The sequence below is a fragment of the Oryzias latipes genome, chromosome 14 (assembly GCF_002234675.1).
Source record: "Oryzias latipes chromosome 14, ASM223467v1".
Classification (NCBI taxonomy): Eukaryota; Metazoa; Chordata; class Actinopteri; order Beloniformes; family Adrianichthyidae; genus Oryzias; species Oryzias latipes.
This window is the reverse complement of record NC_019872.2, coordinates 27,340,544-27,360,151: the sequence shown is the minus strand read 5'-3', so window position 1 is coordinate 27,360,151 and position 19,608 is coordinate 27,340,544. Positions and strand designations below refer to the sequence as shown.

The following is a 19,608-nucleotide window of genomic DNA, read 5'->3' as shown; positions in this document are numbered from 1 at the left end:
GTTACTTTTCAATCATTTTTTCAATTTTTAGCCTGAATGTGTTTGATATTTCTGTTTATTTATTTTTATTGCTTGAAATCAAAAACCAACTATTGTTTTACGGTTCATTTTGTTTTACACTGCTTTGTTTCCGGGAAAAGTTTCTGAAACATTTTTCCTCTTACTCCTTTTTGTTAGTTCACTTTCCGTGTCACTAAATCAAATTTACATTTTTACCTCATTTTTTTGATGAAACAAAATAATTAAAAGAAAAAAATATATCTATTGATTATCATTTGTTTATTTGCATAAAACGTGAAGATTGTAAACTAAGCCCAAAGATAGAAAACATCATTTTTGATTAATTATTTGTTTTCATTTTCTTTCTTTAGCAGGAAGTCTAACACAGTTGAAAATTATGTTTGTTAATTTTTAAACAAATTTTCATTTTTATGATAAAAATAATCAGTGGGTCAGATCAGACCAATTTATTTCTTATTAACTGAACAAGTTAATAATAGTTAAGTTACTAATAACAAAAATATTCAGAAATTTTACACATTGACGACCTCATGCTTCCGTCATCTTGTCTGTGTTTGATAAAGTTTTATTGAAGATGTTTCAGGCACAGATAAAATAGGAAATCCCCTCATTTGAGTGAAACTGGCTCGTCTTCTCCACCTTCAGCTCCATCAGTCTTTGGCATGGGGGTGCTGGAAGCAGCAGAAGAGCCACACGTGCACAAGGGGGACGTGCACAGAAAAGGTCCCAGCTAGGAATCAAACCAGGGGTTTTTTGAAGTGATATTTTTTTTTTAAATTTCAATTGTAAAAAGTGCAGAACGATGAATAAAGTATTGAATTAAAAGAGCGAAAAAGCAGATCAGACTCACAAATGGGCCAGGAGTGGGTTTTATATCAAATTTGAGCAGTGGATACAGAGGTGATATAAAAAAATACATACAGTCAAAGGAAAATAAAATCTATTTTTGAGCAGATGTTCAAGTTAGCAGATGAAATGTAAAAGGCACTAAATGTACAACATTCCAGTTTTAAAGACATCGAACAGGCAAAGGTGAAAATCACACGACGAAGATCGTCTTCAGATGTGCAACATAGTGGAGCTTTGACACAACGTAAAGACGACGACGCAAACATTTACCGTCCAAAAGACGCCGATAAGACTCGCCGTGAGGGAAACCGCTTGCCGGAACGCCGCAGAATCTGGAATCTTTCATAATTTATACTTTATATCACGATTTTTAAGGACAGCACGAAAAAACGGCTACAAGTCACGAAAACGAGCATCCGCCGTATGACGCCGTCGTTCTGGAGGAAGAGTTCATCGAGATTTCTTCAGCAGAGATTCTGGATGGAAGTTTGATCCTCTGGTTCCAAATGGATCCGGAAAAACAAACAGATTTACTGGGAATCAAACAAGGCGGGAAACGGCGCGTGGAGCGAGTGACTGAAACTAAAGGTTTTCTGAAACTTCCTGAACTTTTAAGAACAGGATGGAAGTTTCAGGAAGTTTCTTAAAGTTTAAGAAAGTTTAAAGAAGTTTCTCAAAGTTTTAGGAAGTTTCAGAAAGTTCAGGAGGTTTCCTGAGTCTCAGGGATTTTTCTAAAGTTCAGGAAGTATCCTAAAGTTCAGGAAGTTTCCTAAAGTTCAGGAAGTTTCCTAAATTTCAGGAAGTTTCCTAAATTTCAGGAAGTTTTTTAAATTTCAGGAAGTTTCCTAAATTTCAGGAAGTTTTCTAAAATCCGGAAGTTTCCTAATGTTTCAGGACGTTTCCTAAATTTCAGGAATTTTTTTAAAGTTTCAGGACGTTTCCTGAATTTCAGGACGTTTTCTGAATTTCAGGAAGTTTCCTAAATTTTAGGAAGTTCAGGAGGTTTCCTGAATTTCAGGAAATTTCTTAGGGAAATTAAGAAACTTTCCTGAACTTCAGAATACATTAGAAAGTTTCCTTATTTTCAGGAAGTTTCCTAAAGTTTAAGGAAGTGTCCTGAATTTCAGGAAAGTTTCCTGAAGTTTGAGGAAACTTCCTGCAGACCTGCAGGTGTTTCTTTTGGATCATTCCATCCCTTAAAAACCAAACAGAGGTTTTTTTTATTCTTTCATTTCAGCTGAAGAACTCTTCAACGAGGCCGAGCAGCAAAAGAAACACCGTTACGGTTTCTGGAGACAAAAATAATTAAGACTAACGTGAGAAAACAGCGACTTTCTTCAGTACAACGACCGGAGGAAGCGCCCGGGTTCTGACCCGGCAGTGAGAGCAACGCTGGAATGAACTACAGTGAACGGCACCAGATCGGATCTATGGACCGGCATCAGTCATTTTCTGCACCGTGAAGCCGAGGGCCTTCAGGCCGGAAGCAACAAAGATCCTTCAAAACACTGATAAACAAACTCAGTCAAAGGAAACTTGGCTTTTAAACGCATGAAAACAAACATAAACAATAAAAAAATGGAATGAATTAAAGCATCTGGGAAATAAAAAAAGTTTGATATTTGACACATTTCTGAGAATAACATAAGACGTAGAATAAAACCACGGATAGTTCTGCCATAATGATGTTAGTAAGTCGCATGCAGAGTAGTGTTTTGCTCAAATAACCTCAGAGTTTGATTTAAAAAAAAAAAAAAAAATTTCCCCCTAATTTCTATCAAGTGAAGGAACATCAAAGGTCAGAAGGTCATTTTTTTTAGGGCTCCACCCATAAGCTCCGCCCTCGTTCCACTCAGGTGAAAATCCAAAATGGGGGGTGGAGTTGTTAGAGTACCACATGCCAGGACGTCACAGAAGCGTTCACAGTAACACCACGCCAGTTGGGCTGCGGGGGAGGGGGCGCCGCATGCAAAGATGCCGAGGGGGTGGTGGGGGGCAAACGCCTCCGCCCACACCACTACCATGGAGATGAGCCGTCCTCTGCAGACCGATGCACCAAACTTTGAAAAACGGAGGATTCCACTTCCTGTTGGCCCAGCAGGAAGGGCGGCCATCGGACGCTTCCGTTCAGACATTTTGCTTTTTCTGTCCGTTGAAATCTACAGATTTGGTTTTTTTCTCTAAGCAGGAATCTTTTTTTTTTTTACACACTAGCCAACACCGAAAAACTAAAGCGGGTGCAGCTTGACGCTTTTTTAATGGAGGAAAAGCAGTTTTTCTCAGTACGGCCTCGTTAGGAGCAGACGATTAGCAGGAGCTGGGGCCTCCTCGCCTCCAAACAGCAGCAAATCAAGACGGACGCAGGTTTGAGGAGAGCGCCGCGGTTGGAGCTCCTCGGAGCAACACGAGTACAAACGTTCAACAATACAAATAAATAACCAGCAGCAGAGGACGTGGCGGCCGTTTTCCTCCATTTTACGAGCAAATCGTCGGTGCAGCGGTCTGCAGAAAAGACGCTATTATTTTTACAAACACGGCTTTTTTTTTCTGCAGGAGAGTCTGATGCGGATGTGACGCACTTACTAGTGTTTTCTTCTCTTTACACCAAAGCACAAGGAGACGTTACTACCATCAACAGAATCATGCTTCCAGAGAACAGAAAGAGGAGAATTCAAAGAGAGGATCTGCTCCAATTTTCTTTTTCTGTGTTAAAATACCCCCCCACCCCTTCCAAAGAGCAGCCGATAGGAGAGAGGTCTCACTCTGCTGGGTTTTCCCTTGAATTCTGGGTTTTGGTCCTTCAGTTTTTTTGGATGTCAGCGTAGACCACCGGCTCCATCTTGTGGAAGGAGTTTTTGCTCCCTGAGTGATCCAGCTGTGCGTATATCACCGGGCCCTGGGGGGGGGGGACACCACAGCGGCCTGTTAGACACTCATAAAAAACACCAGACGCAGAAATACGAAAGAGGATGGCAACGAATAAATAAACAACAACAAAACTACAAGATCAAGTTTTCACTTTGATAAGCAGGAGGGGTGTCGGGGGGAAAAAAATCGTTTTGAGAGAATATCGAGATATTTCATATGGCGATACTTGTATCGATTCAAAATGCTGTCAGGACGATATTTATTGAATTATTTATGCGCGTCCTTTAGAGTCTGACTCTTGTTTTCCACTAAAACCTCTGACCGCTAGTTGGCAGCACCGCCGACTGAGCCTCTACACCCTTCAAAACACAGATCTCAGCGAGAAGCAGCAAGTTTTGGAGTTATGAGACATGTACTGCTTAGTTTTTACTTGGGATGGATACCAAACTGAAACTCTGTGCAACGTTGCTGCCAGTATCATAGAGAAACGCAGATTGTGGCAGTTTGTAGCGGCTCAGATAAGAACAGTGAAGCATTGCAGCGGCTAATGCATGTAGCACCAGGCAAAATGCTGTCAGCAAAGCGGAGCCAAAGTTCTGCAGAACTTCACAGCAATAGATTCTAGATTAGCGACCTGATGGATCAGAGGGTTGTTTACAACGCTCTGAACAAAGGTTAACATCGCGGCGATGGGCAGTGCAACCCGCGTTTACTTCCGCCTGTGAGAAAGCGTATTCAGGTACCATATTGCGATATGTATCGTATCATGGGGCGCGTATCGCTATATGCATCGCATTGTGGGACGGGTATCGCGATGTGCATCGTCTTTTGGGGCGCGTATCGGCATATCTATCGTAGGACGCGTTTCGTGATATGTATAGTATCATGGGGCGCGTATTGGCCTGCATATCGTATCGTAGGACGCATTTCGGCATATGTATCGTAGTGTGGGACGCGTTTCAGCATATGTATTATATGGTGGGCACGTTTTGCGATATGTATCGCGGGAGGAGTTTTGTGAAATGTATTGTATCATGGAGCGCATTTCACCATACGTATCGTAGGGCGCGTATCGGCATACGTATTGTAGGGCGTGTATTAGCACAAGTATCGTATCGTGGGACGCATATCGGCATACGCATCTCATCGTTGGACGCATTTCGGCATTTGTATCGTATCGTGGGACGCGTTTCGCGATATGCATCGTTTCATGTGGCGCATATCGACATAAGTATAGCAGGGCGTGAGCGACATGCGTATCGTATCGTGGGACGCGTATTGGCATGCGTATCGTATCGTTGGGCGCGTATCGGCATACGTATCGTATCGTGGGGCGTGTTTCACGATATATACATCGTATCGGTACGCGTCGCTAATCAGCAGCAATGCTGGAGGGAAAGCATTCGTGTATGAATTTTTGGATTGTGGTTGGCCAATGATGTTTTAAGCTGTTGATAACCCGTCTAGTGACCTTCTGTCTGTCCAGCCCATTTCTAAAATATCAGGAAGGGCATCCAGCATTAAAACCTCTGCCACACCACCTGTGCGAATCAGTGAAAGCTAATTTGCTATGGCGACCCCTGATGGGATGTAGCAAAAGGTGAACTTTCTTAAAGCGGTGGCCCTGACAGCTAGGTTGAAACCTCCAAGCTAGTGAAGATGACCAAAAATAAATAAATAAATAAATAAACTTTTGAAAGTTTATTTTGGCAAAAAAAAGAGGAAAAGGAAGAAGAGTTTAAAATAAAAAAGCTTCATTTAGACAAAAACCAGGGGTCTTCACTCCAAATACAGATTTATTGTGACAGTTGTGCCCACAGACCATAATAATAATGCAGAGTATTCAGCAACCAGCTGTCTAATGTTACGACGATGCTGTTAATAAAGTTGTTCAAAGGGTGAAGTCACCTTTATTATGACACTTAAAAAATATCAGTTTTAATGAGATTTTATGTTTTAGATTAAAAGTCAGACGAGGCTGAAGTTGGCGTCTGATTTTTTTTTAGCTTCCACTTTGACAGGTAAGGAAAATCTAAATGACATTTTAATGGTTCCTACATGAAATCTAGTGCATAAATAAAGTTGAAAGATGCTGCAGATATTTCAAAGACGAAGATAATATTTACCCGCAGAAGTTAAGGGAAACTGGAAACAGACACAAATCAGACACCAACTTCCGCCTCGTACAGGTCGGTTCGGGAAAATATTGTCTGACATCAAACCGGCCCAGGGCCTGAAAAAGGTTGGAGACCGCTGGTTTATGCAACATAAATTCAAATTAATGAACTCAAATGAACGCAACCTTCCGAGGTTTGACGTGCAGAATAGACCCATCCACCTTCAAAGTTCCTGCAGTACCCAAAGCAGCCAGTGGGCGACCTTGTTCCCCTGCTCCTACCTGCAGCGGGCCTGACGGGCTGGTACACCTGGAGCCCCCAGAGCTGGACTCCACCTTCTTTGGCGGCTGTGGAGCCTGAGAGCTCTTGCTTTCCAAGGTGGTGCATCTAGTTTAGGGTAACGGTTTGCCGTGGTGACCGGCGGTCATGGAGGACATTCACATGGAGACAAACACACAATGGAAACGGGACAAAAATCAAAGCGCTGGACGCACAAACAGCTGACAGCAGACTGCAGGAGAGCCACCCGGTTCTGACCCACACGGACACTTCCAGGTCCTTTTCATGGTTTTAAAAACAACAGAACCTTAGAGTAAAAATAGGATGTTTATCTTTCACAAAAAGTCAAATTTAAGTGCAATTTAAAGGTGAAATATATCTTTAAAATGATTAGGAACTAGAGTTAATATTTCATTTACCAGTAAGCTTTTATTTTTTTGCTGGAAACATTTATTCTCAATTTTTTCCTCCTTTGATTTGATCCAAATTTGGACAAAATCTCCATAAAAAGTGATAAAATATCAGAAAATCTTCTAAATAAATACAAACTATTTAAGGAGGCCAATTTGAGTTTTTAAAGTTTACTCTTAAAACATTTTTGATCAAGTATAAAACTCAAATTTAAACGTGTTTCCATTTTTTTATATGCAGAAACGTCAGAATATGTCAATTAAAAAGCAACAGAAGCAGCTTTGCATTAAATTTATTCCAATGTATAATCTATTTCAAAATAAAAGTTTTTGACTGTACTCTCTTCCATCTGTTTTCTTTATTTCTTTTTTTTTGCAAACATGATTATTTCATCCAACGTTTCTGATCAAATTTAAAAACTAAACTGCAGATTGAATCTTTTTTTTATTGTTTTTGCAGAAATGTGCTTCTTCATTCTGTGATCAGTCTGCTTCTCAGCTGTTGAACAGAAGCGTCGCACACGACTGCTGTACATTTTTAGTACAAACTTCTGCTTGAAAGCAAACAAAAATGAACATGAAGGCTGTTGATGTTAGAGGTCATTTCAAGCTGCAGAATGTTAGTAAAAACACAGGGATGCACGGGTCAGGATGGAGACAGATGGCCGGGTTTGATGTTTGTGGACCAACATGAAGGATGATACAGGAGTTTACATGCAGCATAAAGGATTTTATTCATTTAAGACAATAAATAAATAAAAAGGATGGAAATCATTTTTTCCCCTAAAACATTGTGACATCTGACCAACCAAAAGTCGGACGATCGCTGGATTCTTCTAAAGTCCATAAATTTTAAAGAATAAACTGGTATCAACTGGTATTTTTGCAGAGTTTCTAGTTTAAATAACTTTTTATACTTGTTTTAAGACAAAAAATCTTGAAGTTCTAATCGAGTCATCTCATTTTCATCTCTAAGGAAACAGGCTTTTTTTTTTTACTTTAAATAATATTTTTAAGCGGTAAATGTTCTCGCTTTAAGATACAGATTTGCTCGATTTCGGGGAAACTGGAAAGTTTGAACAACTGCAGGAAACAGTTTAGAGTAAACATGAACTTACATTTACATTTGACAACAAATTAAAATTAAAATGTGTCATTCGAGTCACATTTGAATATGATATAGAAATAGAAATAGACGGACTGTTTACGTATAAATATACCAACTCCTAAGATGTAAAACTTTTTTTTTTTTTACTTTTTAACAAAACACACTTATTTTGAAACATGATGCTTTTTCAAGAATTAATTATCTTAAAAGGCAAGGACGTCGTAATTTATTTTGAAAATAAAACTAGAACCTTGGAGGATAGATCTATTTTTTATTTTTAACATGTGACAAACGTCTGGGATTCCAAGTTGTTAAACTTTATTTAAGTGGACCATTTTTCCCCATTGTGTTTTATAGATATACGCCTGATTCTGATTCTTTTAAACAACAAACATATTAAAAAATTGTAAATTTTTTAAATGGAATTGACAAGCTATCTTTTTTTAATATTGATTTAGGCTGCAGAAAACAAAACCCTTATCCAAGATCTAACGAAGAACCAATATAAATCTGACCTCCATTCATGTTGGCACACTGAGGGAAAAGCAGAATGGTTAATGTTAGACGTTAACAGAGATGTGCTGAGGAGGAAGAGGAGGAGGAGGAGGAAGGGGACACCAGAGCAAAGAGAAACCCCAAACTGGGCTGGAGGCTCTGGAGCATCTCCAGACGAGCAGAGCCGTCGGCAGGTTTTCACTCTCAGGCTTCAAGTCCATGAAGTGTGTGGCTGCGGCATGCAAAGTGATTCAACATGGAGTCTGACAGAGTTTGGAATCCACCGGTTAATAATTAGTAGCTACATGAGATCGTATGCAGTTTGGTTTTAACCCAGCAGGGGGAGGCGGTGAGCCCTGTCCCATGCAGAGTCCCGGCACACAGACGTCTCTGTGACACCTCTGGACGGTTCAGCATGCGTACCGTCACCGTTCTTCCACTTCCTGTTGTGATGTTGAGGGCGGGGACTCACCCTTCGTACTCGTGGCGGCTGTGAAGCACCCTCATGATGATGCAGGCGGCGACGGCAATGATGACGAGAAGCACCATGGCCCCGCAGACCGCGGCGACGATGACGCCGGTGTTTTTCTGAGGAAGGGATTCTGCAGGAAGACCAGAGAGCAGCGTCAGGAAGAAGCTTTGGGAAGAGCTCTGGATCTTAAGAGCAAAATCCTGAAACGATGAACCTCAGGAACATTTATGCAGACAAGCGTGCAACAGGAAAATGGGAACTGAACACAACACGACTGAAAATCAGTTCCGCCCCTGTTCTTTGAGGTTTACCACACAAGTATATTTTAATCCAAATTCATGTGCAAATAAAAAGCCTTCAGTAAAACGTTTTCACCATTTTACTGAATCTGTGAAAAACCAGCAGCTTCACAGAGAAAACACACGGATGCAGCAGTATGGAAGTCCTGCTGCAGTTCACACGTCACAGCGAACAACCAGGAGATGATGGGCGGTACATCAAAGAGCAGCACAAAGAGGAGCGGCATTAGAAGAGAACCTCCAGGCTCCTTATGGGAAAACTAGAAAAAGGAAAAGAAATAACTTAAAAAAAAAAAAAAAAAAACATCCAGGAAAACCTCTGTGACAAAAGAGCAAAGCTTAGCTCTACTTAAACCCCAACTGTCATCTTTGTTTATGAAAACTGAAAATACCGCTCTGCATTTTATTGTGAAGGAATTGGCTCCAAAGATCAATGACTCGTCAAATTAAGAAAATTAAAAATACACAGAAACTTGATCAGGGGCAACAATAAAAATCACGGAAAGAAAAATCTAAAAACAAACTGAAACTATTTTATCTCGGAAACACTGGCCACCAAAACTGAAAAAATAAATAGGAAATGTTTGATCACAAAGACGTCAGCCGATCATTTCTACGGTTTTCAGAGCGTGAAGCATCTTTTTTGTCACAGAAGGAGATCAAGAACCTTTTTTTATTATTATTATTATTATTTTTAAAGCGACTAAACCATTGAGCTGTTAATTTCCAGTGAAATGCAGCGAAACCTTCAAACACAAAAATGTCCACTAGGGAGTAAACTAAAAGCCTCAGAGGCTGAAAAGACTCAAATGGTTGTTCTTCAGATATAAAGATGACATCCAACCACCTGGAAGCAGGAAACCACTGATCCACAAGATAACGAACCGTCACACCGCATCCAACCGACAGAAACAAACACAAACCTGCCGAGTTCCTCAACACACGTTCTGCTTTACCTTCAACAAAACTCAGTTCTGGATTTTTATTATTACTATTATCATATTTTAAATAATTACAGGGTTTTATTTTCACAACCACAGTGTTGAATTTCTCGTTCCTGAGCAGACCTGAAGCTGACAAATGACTGAAGGAAAAAGCGTTCCTGTTTCCATGGAGATTTAAAGGGGCAACAGTCCCGGTGTGTCCAAATCCGAGGGGCTGGGTGCTTCACCGGCCGCAGCCGACCCGCTCGACGAACGGCCCGGCCAACGTCGCCCGGATGTCGACGGCTGTGAATTTGGACGTGTCTAGCCTTCAGGTAATTCTAGCTGTTCCATTGGCGAATGTCCTGTCGCCTAGCAACCGTGAGTCCCAAACAGAGAGGAGTAGTGAACCAGGCAAACTCAACATTTTCCTGGCTTGTTTGATCCAATTTGTAATCTTGGAGGGGTAATTAGACAAAATCTCCAACTCCCGCGTCACAGTACGCCATTGTTGTCAGAAAATCTCAGGGGTTTGGCCGCAATGCATCTTGGGATATGGACAGCATAGAAAGATAGACCAGACCGATCCTTGAAATCGTGAAAAAGAAGGCCGCATTCGTTGAATTTGAACAGCACTTGTGGTGGCGCTGTGATGTAAGCAGCCTTCAACTGCAGCCCAGGAAGAACGCAGCCCTCCGGTTTGAACACAGCCCCTGTTTTCGGTAAAAAAAACGGACTCCGCTACATTTTCTTACAGTTTTATACCGTCACTGTCCCTGAAAACCCCCACAGACATTTGTCTTCTCAGGTTTGTCTTTTGTTGACCTTTGTTTGAGGCGGAAACTGACCTTTCAGGACGACCCTGAGCAGCGTCTCCGCCTGCGTCCCGCTAACATCAGGGGGGTTCTTGACGTCGCAGAAGAAGGTGCCGTTGTCGCTGAACTGAGTTGGGCTCAGCTGGATGGACACGTCCCGCTTGTTGATGTCTCCGATAAACTGCACCCGCTCTTTGAACTCCTTCAGTCCAGGATATCCTTGACCGTCGGAAAAATAGAAAATCTGCAGAGACAGGAAGTCAGACCCGAGAAGAGTTACTACAGGAAACTTAAATATTTCATTCTGATAACCTAAATGCATAAAAGTAGAGTTTTAAACTCGCTAAAACTAGACCTGCACAATAAATCGCACATTTCTCACTATATCAAGCTGCATATCGCAAAAGATGACGAAAATTGCGACAAACATTAAGCTTAAATGTGCTAAAACAATGATATGGCAGCTTGAAGTATTTAATGAATCAAATAAATCCAGTTATGCATTTGACCAATCGGATGGACTCCTTAATGATGTCGGCCTCCTATGTAGAAGAGGGTCATTGGAATATAATCTAAGGTAGAATATTTAAATTAAACTGTTGCAGTGAAATGGAAATGATATTTTTGGTTGTTTTGCCATTTGTTCATGTATCACAAGTTCTAGTGTCATCAGTTCTGATCATTAATATCGCTAATCGCTGGTTTTTTTTTCATATTGTGGAGCCCTGGCTAAAGTGATTAAATGAGTTTAGAATTTTTGACTTAAACGTCCACATCAGCTGAGAATTTTCAACCTTCCAGCACTCAAAGAGACGATGAAGGAAAGTATGTTTGTGTGTTTTGTTTTATGCCGTCATTACTTTGGGATTTTTGCCTGTGAAATGTGCAAAACAACTTAAAATGCATTTACTTCCTGCTGCCAAAAACTCACCGTAAGCAGATATTTACTTTAGGAGGAAAAACCTTCACTTAAACGGAGGCAGATTTCTACTAATCCAAGAAATATTTTGGTATTGAGTTTGATAAATCCGCTCCTTTTTCTTGCATTTTCTATAATTAATGCTTGAACTAAACCAATCCAAGTTGATTAAGGAACAAAAATGCAAAATTATATAAAAACCTAATGGAAAAAAAAATACCCTAAAAAACACATTTATTTATTTTAAGAGGCGCCAAAGGTTTAAAAAAGGTTAGCAGACCCGTGATGCAGAACGAACGAGTGTTCAGTCACACTTCATGTCTGGTGTGACGGTTATTGTCCTTTTCTGTCGGTAAGTCAGAGGGCAACAGCTGGACCTTTGGGCCTTTTGCACAGCAGCTGTGGGAATGAGTCACAGCTTGTTCATCAACGACGGTTCTGTTCTCTGACGGCAAACAGCAGAACCGACCAAACTGAGGCCGCTTTGTGGAGTTCTGCGTGTCTAGACGCCTGCGCTGGAGGGACGTGCCAGAACCCGGACGGTACCACGGCGACACCAGAACCAATATCTCCCAAGGTCAAGACCTCCTGACATAAGCACAACCACGTTTCACACTTTTGGCAGGTTCTCGATTTTTTAACAACTTTAAGGAGTTTAAGTGCACACAATGTTTAGAAAAATAAAGTAAAGGTCACCACATTAAATCTGGTTAGAGCTAGATTTACATGTTTCTGTCTTAGATGCACCAAAAACAGTCAAATAAACTTTTTTGGAGTGACACAGGATGTACATTGCTTTGAAAAGAACTCGTCAGTTGCAAACTAGTTTATTTAGCAAAAAAGAAAAAAAAGACATTTATGTTTTTCACAATAGAGAAAAATAGTATTAATTCAAATGAGTTTTACTTTTCTAAAGCAGACCCCTGTTCTGAGACAGTTTCTGCAGAGCGGCAAGAGTTGCTTAGCGATTGTGGGCGGGACTGTTGCCCCATAACCCTGTGCCCTCATTTCCCATCATGCACCTATTTACCCTCTCTCCTGTTCGTTAACAGCCCCTCACGACCCCCAGGCTAACAAGATCGGTCCAGTTCTGATCCAGATTCCAGCTCAGACGAAGAAAACAGATACGTTCATGGATGTATTGGTCTGCAGGTGGATGATCAGAATGGAGCGGAGCAGGAAGCTTGTGGCCTGTTCAGTGTCACAAACGCGATCTTTTTAAGAATGCATTTTTTAATCTGCTCCCGATGCCTGATTTGAATAAAGAAATACGCAGGAATGAGATTTTAGTCTTTTTTATAAATGTCTTCTATCATTTGAAAAATGCCACAACATGTTAAAAATACAATTTTCATCTTTAAAATGTTTTTAATTCCCCAAAACTCATCAAAATTATACAATTTTGAAATGCTAAAACCATGAAATGGCATTAGTTTATGTCAGAAACCATAAGCGATTTTAAAAAATAAACGTATCAATATATTTACACTAACATGAACCACAGTTCTTCTGCGCACTGTGGTTCATGTTGGTGTGCGATGATGATAAAATCATTGAATGTAAAGACATTCTCGATGTTCTGAGGGATAATAAAGGCTGTTCAGCTGGGATTCCACTGTTGGACATCTTTTTTGGAAAAGGTTTTTCAAACTGAAGAAGCAACTTCAAGGTTCCTTTCCTGCGTTTCTCTGCCAGCAAAGTTCCAGACGTGATACGGAAGCAGCAGATCTGCTTTCTGAGCGGAGATGTGAATGGCCCCCCCACACAGCTAATGGGGGTCCAGGTCCAGACTGCGAGCGCCCGTGCCCCAAATTAAAGACCTTCCGGCTACGTCGTTATATTCACAGTAGATCACAGGAAAACAAGGAGCCCCCACCCAGTCTGACTGCTCAGAAAGCTGAGAGACGCGACCCAAACATCTGCTCAGACCTCCAGTGCTTCAGACACTGCCGTCACGGTTCTGTTTGTGACCCAGTTTCCATGCAGTCCCCGATCAGTTGGTGACACTGAGATCCAGCTACAGTTCAGGACAAACACGGCGGCGCCAAAACGGCGTTTTCCCCTCACGCGTCCCGACAGATGACGGAGGCGACAGACACTCACCACATGTGGGGATTCGTAGAACGGGCTTTTGGGCTGATTGGACTGGAACCTCCAGGTGACCGTGGTGCGTTTGGTGACCACCTCGCTGGACTTGAAGCTGCAGCGGAGGACCCCCGTGGTGCCGTTCTGCACGATCACCTCGGGGTCGGCCTGAACGTCCAGGCCGCACGTCTGTTCTGTGACTGCAGAGAAAACATCCCGCTGTTAGGAAGGGCCTGGGAGCGGGGGGGGGGGCAGACAAAAAACAGACACCGTGGGGGGGGGGCGGGGGGGGGGGGGCAAAAAAAAATGTGACGAAGGAAGTCGAAAGCAGCTGCAGATGGTAAAAAGACAGGAAACGTTTTACAGGCGTGGAAGAAAGTCTCATCGTTGACAACAGAACTCTTTCTGCTTGGAGGCGGTTGGTTGACTGAAGAGTTCAAATGTGAAATAATTGTTAAAAAAAATAATCAAATAACATTACTTTAAGCCTAATTTTAGCAGCAAATCAGAGTTTAAATTCTTTACCTGCGGAAAAATCATTCATGTTTTTGATCACAAAAAAACAAATTTAAATGATTCTTAAACATTTAATAACTGATTGAATTGATTCACTTGATATGATGAGTATAAAACAAATCCATTTTTTTTTCTAATCCAGGAAATTTCAATTTTTGACAGTTTGGAGCAACCAGAAGATCTGATGTTAGTCGCTTTTTTTTGTAACTTTTTTTTGTTTAAATTAAATCTCTTAAACTGGACCTGTCTCTTCATTGTGAGAATACAAAAAAAAAATCCATCAAATTTAAAGGTTATTTTTCAAAATATTATAATGTATGCATTTATTTATTTATTGTTTAAAATCTTTTTTTTAAATAAATTTACTTCCAAACATCCAACTACTTTTAACCCATATTTTTAAAGCATTTATAATCATTAATGACAGTTATTCTCCTGTTGAAGTGGTCATATAAACACCTGTTCAGAGGAAAAGTTCACCAACAGAATCATTCCTGCTTCTGTCACACATGAACGGTGTTTCCTCTGATGAACAGACGGAGGAAACTATGTCAGAAAATGTCAAACTGACAGAACAAAGCTCCATTTTCTATGAACTAATAAATTCGCTTCAACATTTTCAGCTGCAGCTCAGATGAAAGAGCATAGATGTGATGAAAACCATCATCATCATCATCATCAAACATGGGCCGTGTCACACAGCCACTGCGTACATTTGTGCATGTTCCACATATGACATTTATTTCCTGATACATGCATGACATACGTCATTCATACGTGTCTCTTGCGTTTGTCGATATGCGCAGATGTCCGTCAAGGATTTCGTCTAACGGATCTTTAAGTGACTTTTCACCCATGAACCAGGTAATTGGTAATTGGTAAAAAGGTAATTGTCGCACAGATCACTAACGAATTGCATATAAACAGCGCAATAATCCCGCACGGTTCATGTTCTGCGTTGATTTACGTGTTCTTTGCGTGGTTCATTCGTGATCCATCTGTGAAAATTTCACATAAAGACCACAACGTTTTCCACGTATGTTCACGTGACCAATTTTCATCCGTGCCATAATGTACGTAGTGGCTGTGGGACACGGCCTTCTTTGTGAATGTTCTGTAAACTGAACCCCTCCTCTTAACCCTTGTGCTATCCTAGGCACTTTAACATTGGGAGTTGGGTCATCTAGACCCACTAGACAGTGTTCTGAACCTTTTTTCTTCAATGATTTGTGATCTTCACTGGTGTCCATGGATTACATGAAATCTTTCCACCTTTATCCACCTCTGTCATGGTAGGGAGAACACGTCAATGTAAGGGTGGGGTCATCTAAGATAGCACAAGGGTTAAGGAAAAGGGAGGACATACTTATAGATACGTTTTTGGTAAAGAAGGCGCCACATGCCGACGCCCACAACTCCTCAAGAACAAGCCCGCCTTCTGCTACAAGAAGAGCAAAGACTGGGACGTACCACTACGGTGCTTTACTATTCACATAAACATCCAGGAAATTAAAGGCCAATCAAGAGGGCTTTGACCGTCACGTGACACCGTAGGCCTCCTAAGGGATGTGTAAGACAATAAAAGTGAACCGTAGGAGTCGTTTAGTGTCGTCAGCACTCTGCACGTGTGCAGGACATGAAGACACAGCAGTGATAAGGGCGACCAACGCTCTGAGCAGCAGCTCTGACCTTGTTGCAATGAAACCCTTCCAGGAACAAACATCACAGGTTGAGGACTTCCTTCATTGCAGTTGGACCATAAAGTTGGAAAACCTTTTGCTTATCTTTGCCTGAGAAGCTTTGAGTTTCACCAGGAAGGCAGCTTGTGATTTTATACACGCCTGGCGGCCGAGAGGAGCCTTTTCCTCGTCTAACAAGGGAGTAAAAAATGCCCTATGGTTCCACTCGGTCAACCTTTTCTTTTTGACGCTTTAACCCTTTGTTTTCTAGTGAGACAAGTTTCGATGAAAGACAAAACCTGCATGAGTCACACTAAAGTAGGGACACCCACCACCCGAGGGGGCCGAGGGAATAAGACGTCAACCTGACCGCCTTCATTTCAAGGAATTTTCAGTCGAGCCTCCAGGCCGTCTGCTAGAAGTCAGAGAGATATGCAGATCCCTTCCAGATTCAGAAAACAACGCAGACGAACACGATCCAAGAAACACTAGCAACCACGGCTCCTCCACCTGTGCGCCTGATGTCAGATATTTCCAACGGCTAACCACTTAGAAATATGGAACAGGCGCTTCAGGGACAGGCATTGATCATCTTTTGATCATGATAAATGTCAGATAAAAATCGACGGATCACTCCTTTCATTTCAACGGATTCTAATTTATTTACTTTCTCCTAAAGCTGATACGAGTAAGAACACAACGTTCTTGTTGTCTCGCCTCAGATATCAAAATTCAAAGGGGGGGGGGGGGACGCCAACATAACCACATGTAAACCGGGAGCTCAGCTGGAGGAAACGTCACAGCGGAAGCAGGAGAAAGCGTGACCTCTGACCCGTTTATGATTCAAATGTTTCTGCTATCTTTAACCATTACAGTTTAAGATGTCAAACTGTGGCGTTGGTCGCTAAACAACCACCTGGAGAGGAAGAGGAGGTTCAGAAGTACAACAATGAAACACCAAGTCAAACATTTAACCGCAACTTTTCCACAACAGTTTTACTGATCTGCAGGAAAAACTACAAATGTTCATTTTTGTATAATTATGTAAAATTCATAAATGCGCATTACGGGCAGAATATTGGCCGATGAGACGCGCCTGAATGACTGGCAAGGCGACCAAAACGGCGGTTTTTGATGTGGTCGTGTTGCGTTATTTTCTGTTGATTCACCAGTTAGTAGTTTCAACATAACATAATGAAATAGGATACTTTATATCCTAAAAACTAATCAAAACTCTGGTCAGTGGTTTCAGTTGAGTAGTTTTAGGAACACTAGCGAGCGTTCGGGGTTTCCTTCATAAACTCCAGCTTCGTTGTTGATGTTCAGTTCCCTTTGTGGGTCAGGAAGATGAACAAGGAAACGAGATGGTATCTCTTTGGGAGGGGGGGGGGGGTCTCAAACTCCAAACCACTTCTGGCCCCCATCCTTCACATATTTAAGTCCTGACCTGACTTCAAAATAAAAGTCTGTTATTTTTATTTTTTTTAAGTAGACATCTTCTGTGAACACAAATGACAAACTATTAACTTTGCAGGGTTAATAGAAGACGAATGACTTTCACACCAGAGTTGCATGGCACGTCAGTTAAAGGCAACCAAAAAAAAGGAAACGAAAAAGCAGCTATGAAAGTCTGCGGTTTCTCCAATTTCTAAAGAGAAAGATTGTTTTTGTACTTTTTTGTAAAGTGAGGGAAATGTTCAAAAATATGAAGGGATTATCTGCTGGTTTACCGAAATATTAAAATTTTAAATCAGTGCTTTTATTTTATTTATTTTTTTAAATCAGAGCAGAAACGCTGCCTCATATCCTATAAAACAAACAATTTAATTTCTCTTAAAATAAAGCTTTAAAACGATTTTAAATTGAGAACCATAGAGATAATTTATAATATTTTTAAAAACATTTTTTCTCCCCCTTTATTAGTATTATTGTACGAATTAGGCAGGAGTGGCCCCTGAATGATTCATTTGAATTCGAGAGGGAAATAAAATCTGCAAATATGAAGTGTTACTGTGTTTACAAGTCGCTTCTGTTAATCTAAAATAAAATTTTAATGCTCTCAACCTGGTTAAATAAAAAATGAAAATTACTTTCCACGTGTTTACTGTACAGACGACAGAAAAACAGCCTTTGCCACAACTCAACGTGTTTTTAAACCTCTTCAATGAGTTTTTAAATGAGCTCCATCCCGATGGCACGACTACCGCCTCACCGGGAGACAGCGGCAGCCGCGGGGCGCGAGCCTCCTCTCTCGCGGCCAAACGCTCAGATTTTCGCTGCTCAAATCAGAAATGGCGACATACTGCGTAAAAAAAAAAATCTGATTTATATGATCAAAAACAACAACCACGTAAATGTTCCTCTCTTGGATGTAGGCCGGAACAAAAGGCACACTACTAATCTGCGGGATTTAAGGTTGGGAGGGGGTGTAGACGACGGTCCTCCAGCGAACATCGCTAGCTGGCTAACCTGATTTCCCACCTAAAAAATTAAAATGCCAAATATTCGCTTTTATAAAAGGTACTCGAACCCAAACCGGACTTATATACTCACCTAATGCGACATACAGTGTAAATCCAGTTAACAAAATGCGCCTGCAAACGTATTTCGACCGTTTGGGCTCCATTATTCTGTTGTAAACACAACTCCTGCCTTTTTTTTCTTCCACCTCCACCGTTCCAGGCAGATTCTCTTCTTCGTGCCAGACTCCAGTGGCACGCGCGCGGCTCTCCGAGTCGCTCCTGACCCCTGCAGGCCAACAGTGTAATGACAGGTCCATGCCACAGTTATGCAATATCATTAGAATATCTCTGAAGAAGCAAAAATAAAAAAGGAGTAGTCGCACTACTTATATTTGAATAAAATATATTAATCTAACTAGTTAATAACTAACTGGGCAGACAACTTAAATATGAACACTAAATATGAACACACGTTTAGGTCTGGAAATTAAATTGTGTTTCTTTTAAAAAAAAAGCCAATTTACATTCATGCTGGGTCAGTACTAAAAAGGTAAGAAGTATCAAAACAAAAATATAGTGATAGTAAGTATAACATAGTGTAATAAAGGTCACTATAGCACCATTTAGTTCCGATTAAAAAACATTTTGTATATTGCTCATAGTCTATTTAAAAAATAAATAAATGAGACAATATCTTATGCCGGATTGTAGGTTTAGGGCCTAAGGGGACTTTAACATAAGACACAATTGATGAGTATTTCAAGTTTTTAATCAAAGAAACCAAAAAAAAAGATGCACTAGAGATGAAATAGAACACAATGCCCAACAAGTTCATTTCTAAAAACAGATGAGTCTTTTGAATGATCTACAAAAAGGAATCCAAAACATAGAATGGGTGGCACCAACCAACTTACCTGGTGTGTATAACAGGAGAAACAGATGGAACGTTCAGGTCACGGTACCCCGGCTTACCCGTCCACCACCAACCTGCCTGTTTCTCTCTTCTTTCAGGACTGTTTGAAGCCCACTACCTAAATCAGGTGTGTTCAGTCAATCGGGATGTGGAATCACTTGAGCCAGCAGAAAGCTGGTCAGGGAGGACTGGAAACCACAGGAATTGATGTGGTTCTGGAGGACCAGGGTTGTCCAACTCGTCTTCTCAGGGAGTCTTCAGTAGGTTTTCTGTGATCCAGGTCTCAGGTTCTGGGGCCTGATTGGTCAGATCATCCATCAGGTGTCCTCACTCAGCTGATCAATAACCCCAAATTTATCAGAAATAAAAAAAACTCAA

At 41.1% G+C, this 19,608-nt stretch overlaps 1 protein-coding gene across 2 annotated transcripts; it reads right to left on the bottom strand.

Moving 5' to 3' along the window:
• Nucleotides 1-874: 874 nt before the first annotated feature.
• Nucleotides 875-18,589, bottom strand: LOC101167473 (myelin protein zero-like protein 1). 2 transcript variants are annotated; one of them, XM_023962591.1, is made up of 6 exons: nucleotides 18,409-18,589; nucleotides 13,679-13,860; nucleotides 10,690-10,900; nucleotides 8,620-8,749; nucleotides 6,137-6,242; nucleotides 875-3,766 (listed from the first exon to the last, which is right to left on the bottom strand). In XM_023962591.1, the coding sequence occupies exons 1-6, from the start codon at nucleotides 18,479-18,481 to the stop codon at nucleotides 3,671-3,673; spliced, it is 798 nt and encodes a 265-aa protein (XP_023818359.1). In that variant the 5' UTR covers nucleotides 18,482-18,589; the 3' UTR covers nucleotides 875-3,670. The 2 variants fall into 2 exon arrangements, with proteins under 2 accessions (XP_023818359.1, XP_023818360.1); XM_023962592.1 differs by lacking the exon at nucleotides 6,137-6,242.
• Between the last annotated feature and the right edge of the window lie 1,019 nt (nucleotides 18,590-19,608).

What these genes read in the sequence shown, in the direction of transcription:
- LOC101167473 (XM_023962591.1), bottom strand. Translation starts at nt 18,481, where the DNA reads ATGGAGCCCAAACGGTCGAAATACGTTTGCAGGCGCATTTTGTTAACT. An exon ending in GCTCAGGGTCGTCCTGAAAG is followed by an intron (nt 8,750 to 10,689) that starts GTCAGTTTCCGC and finishes GTCTTCCTGCAG; the next exon opens with AATCCCTTCCTCAGAAAAAC. An exon ending in AGCCGCCACGAGTACGAAGG is followed by an intron (nt 6,243 to 8,619) that starts GTGAGTCCCCGC and finishes ACCCTAAACTAG; the next exon opens with ATGCACCACCTTGGAAAGCA.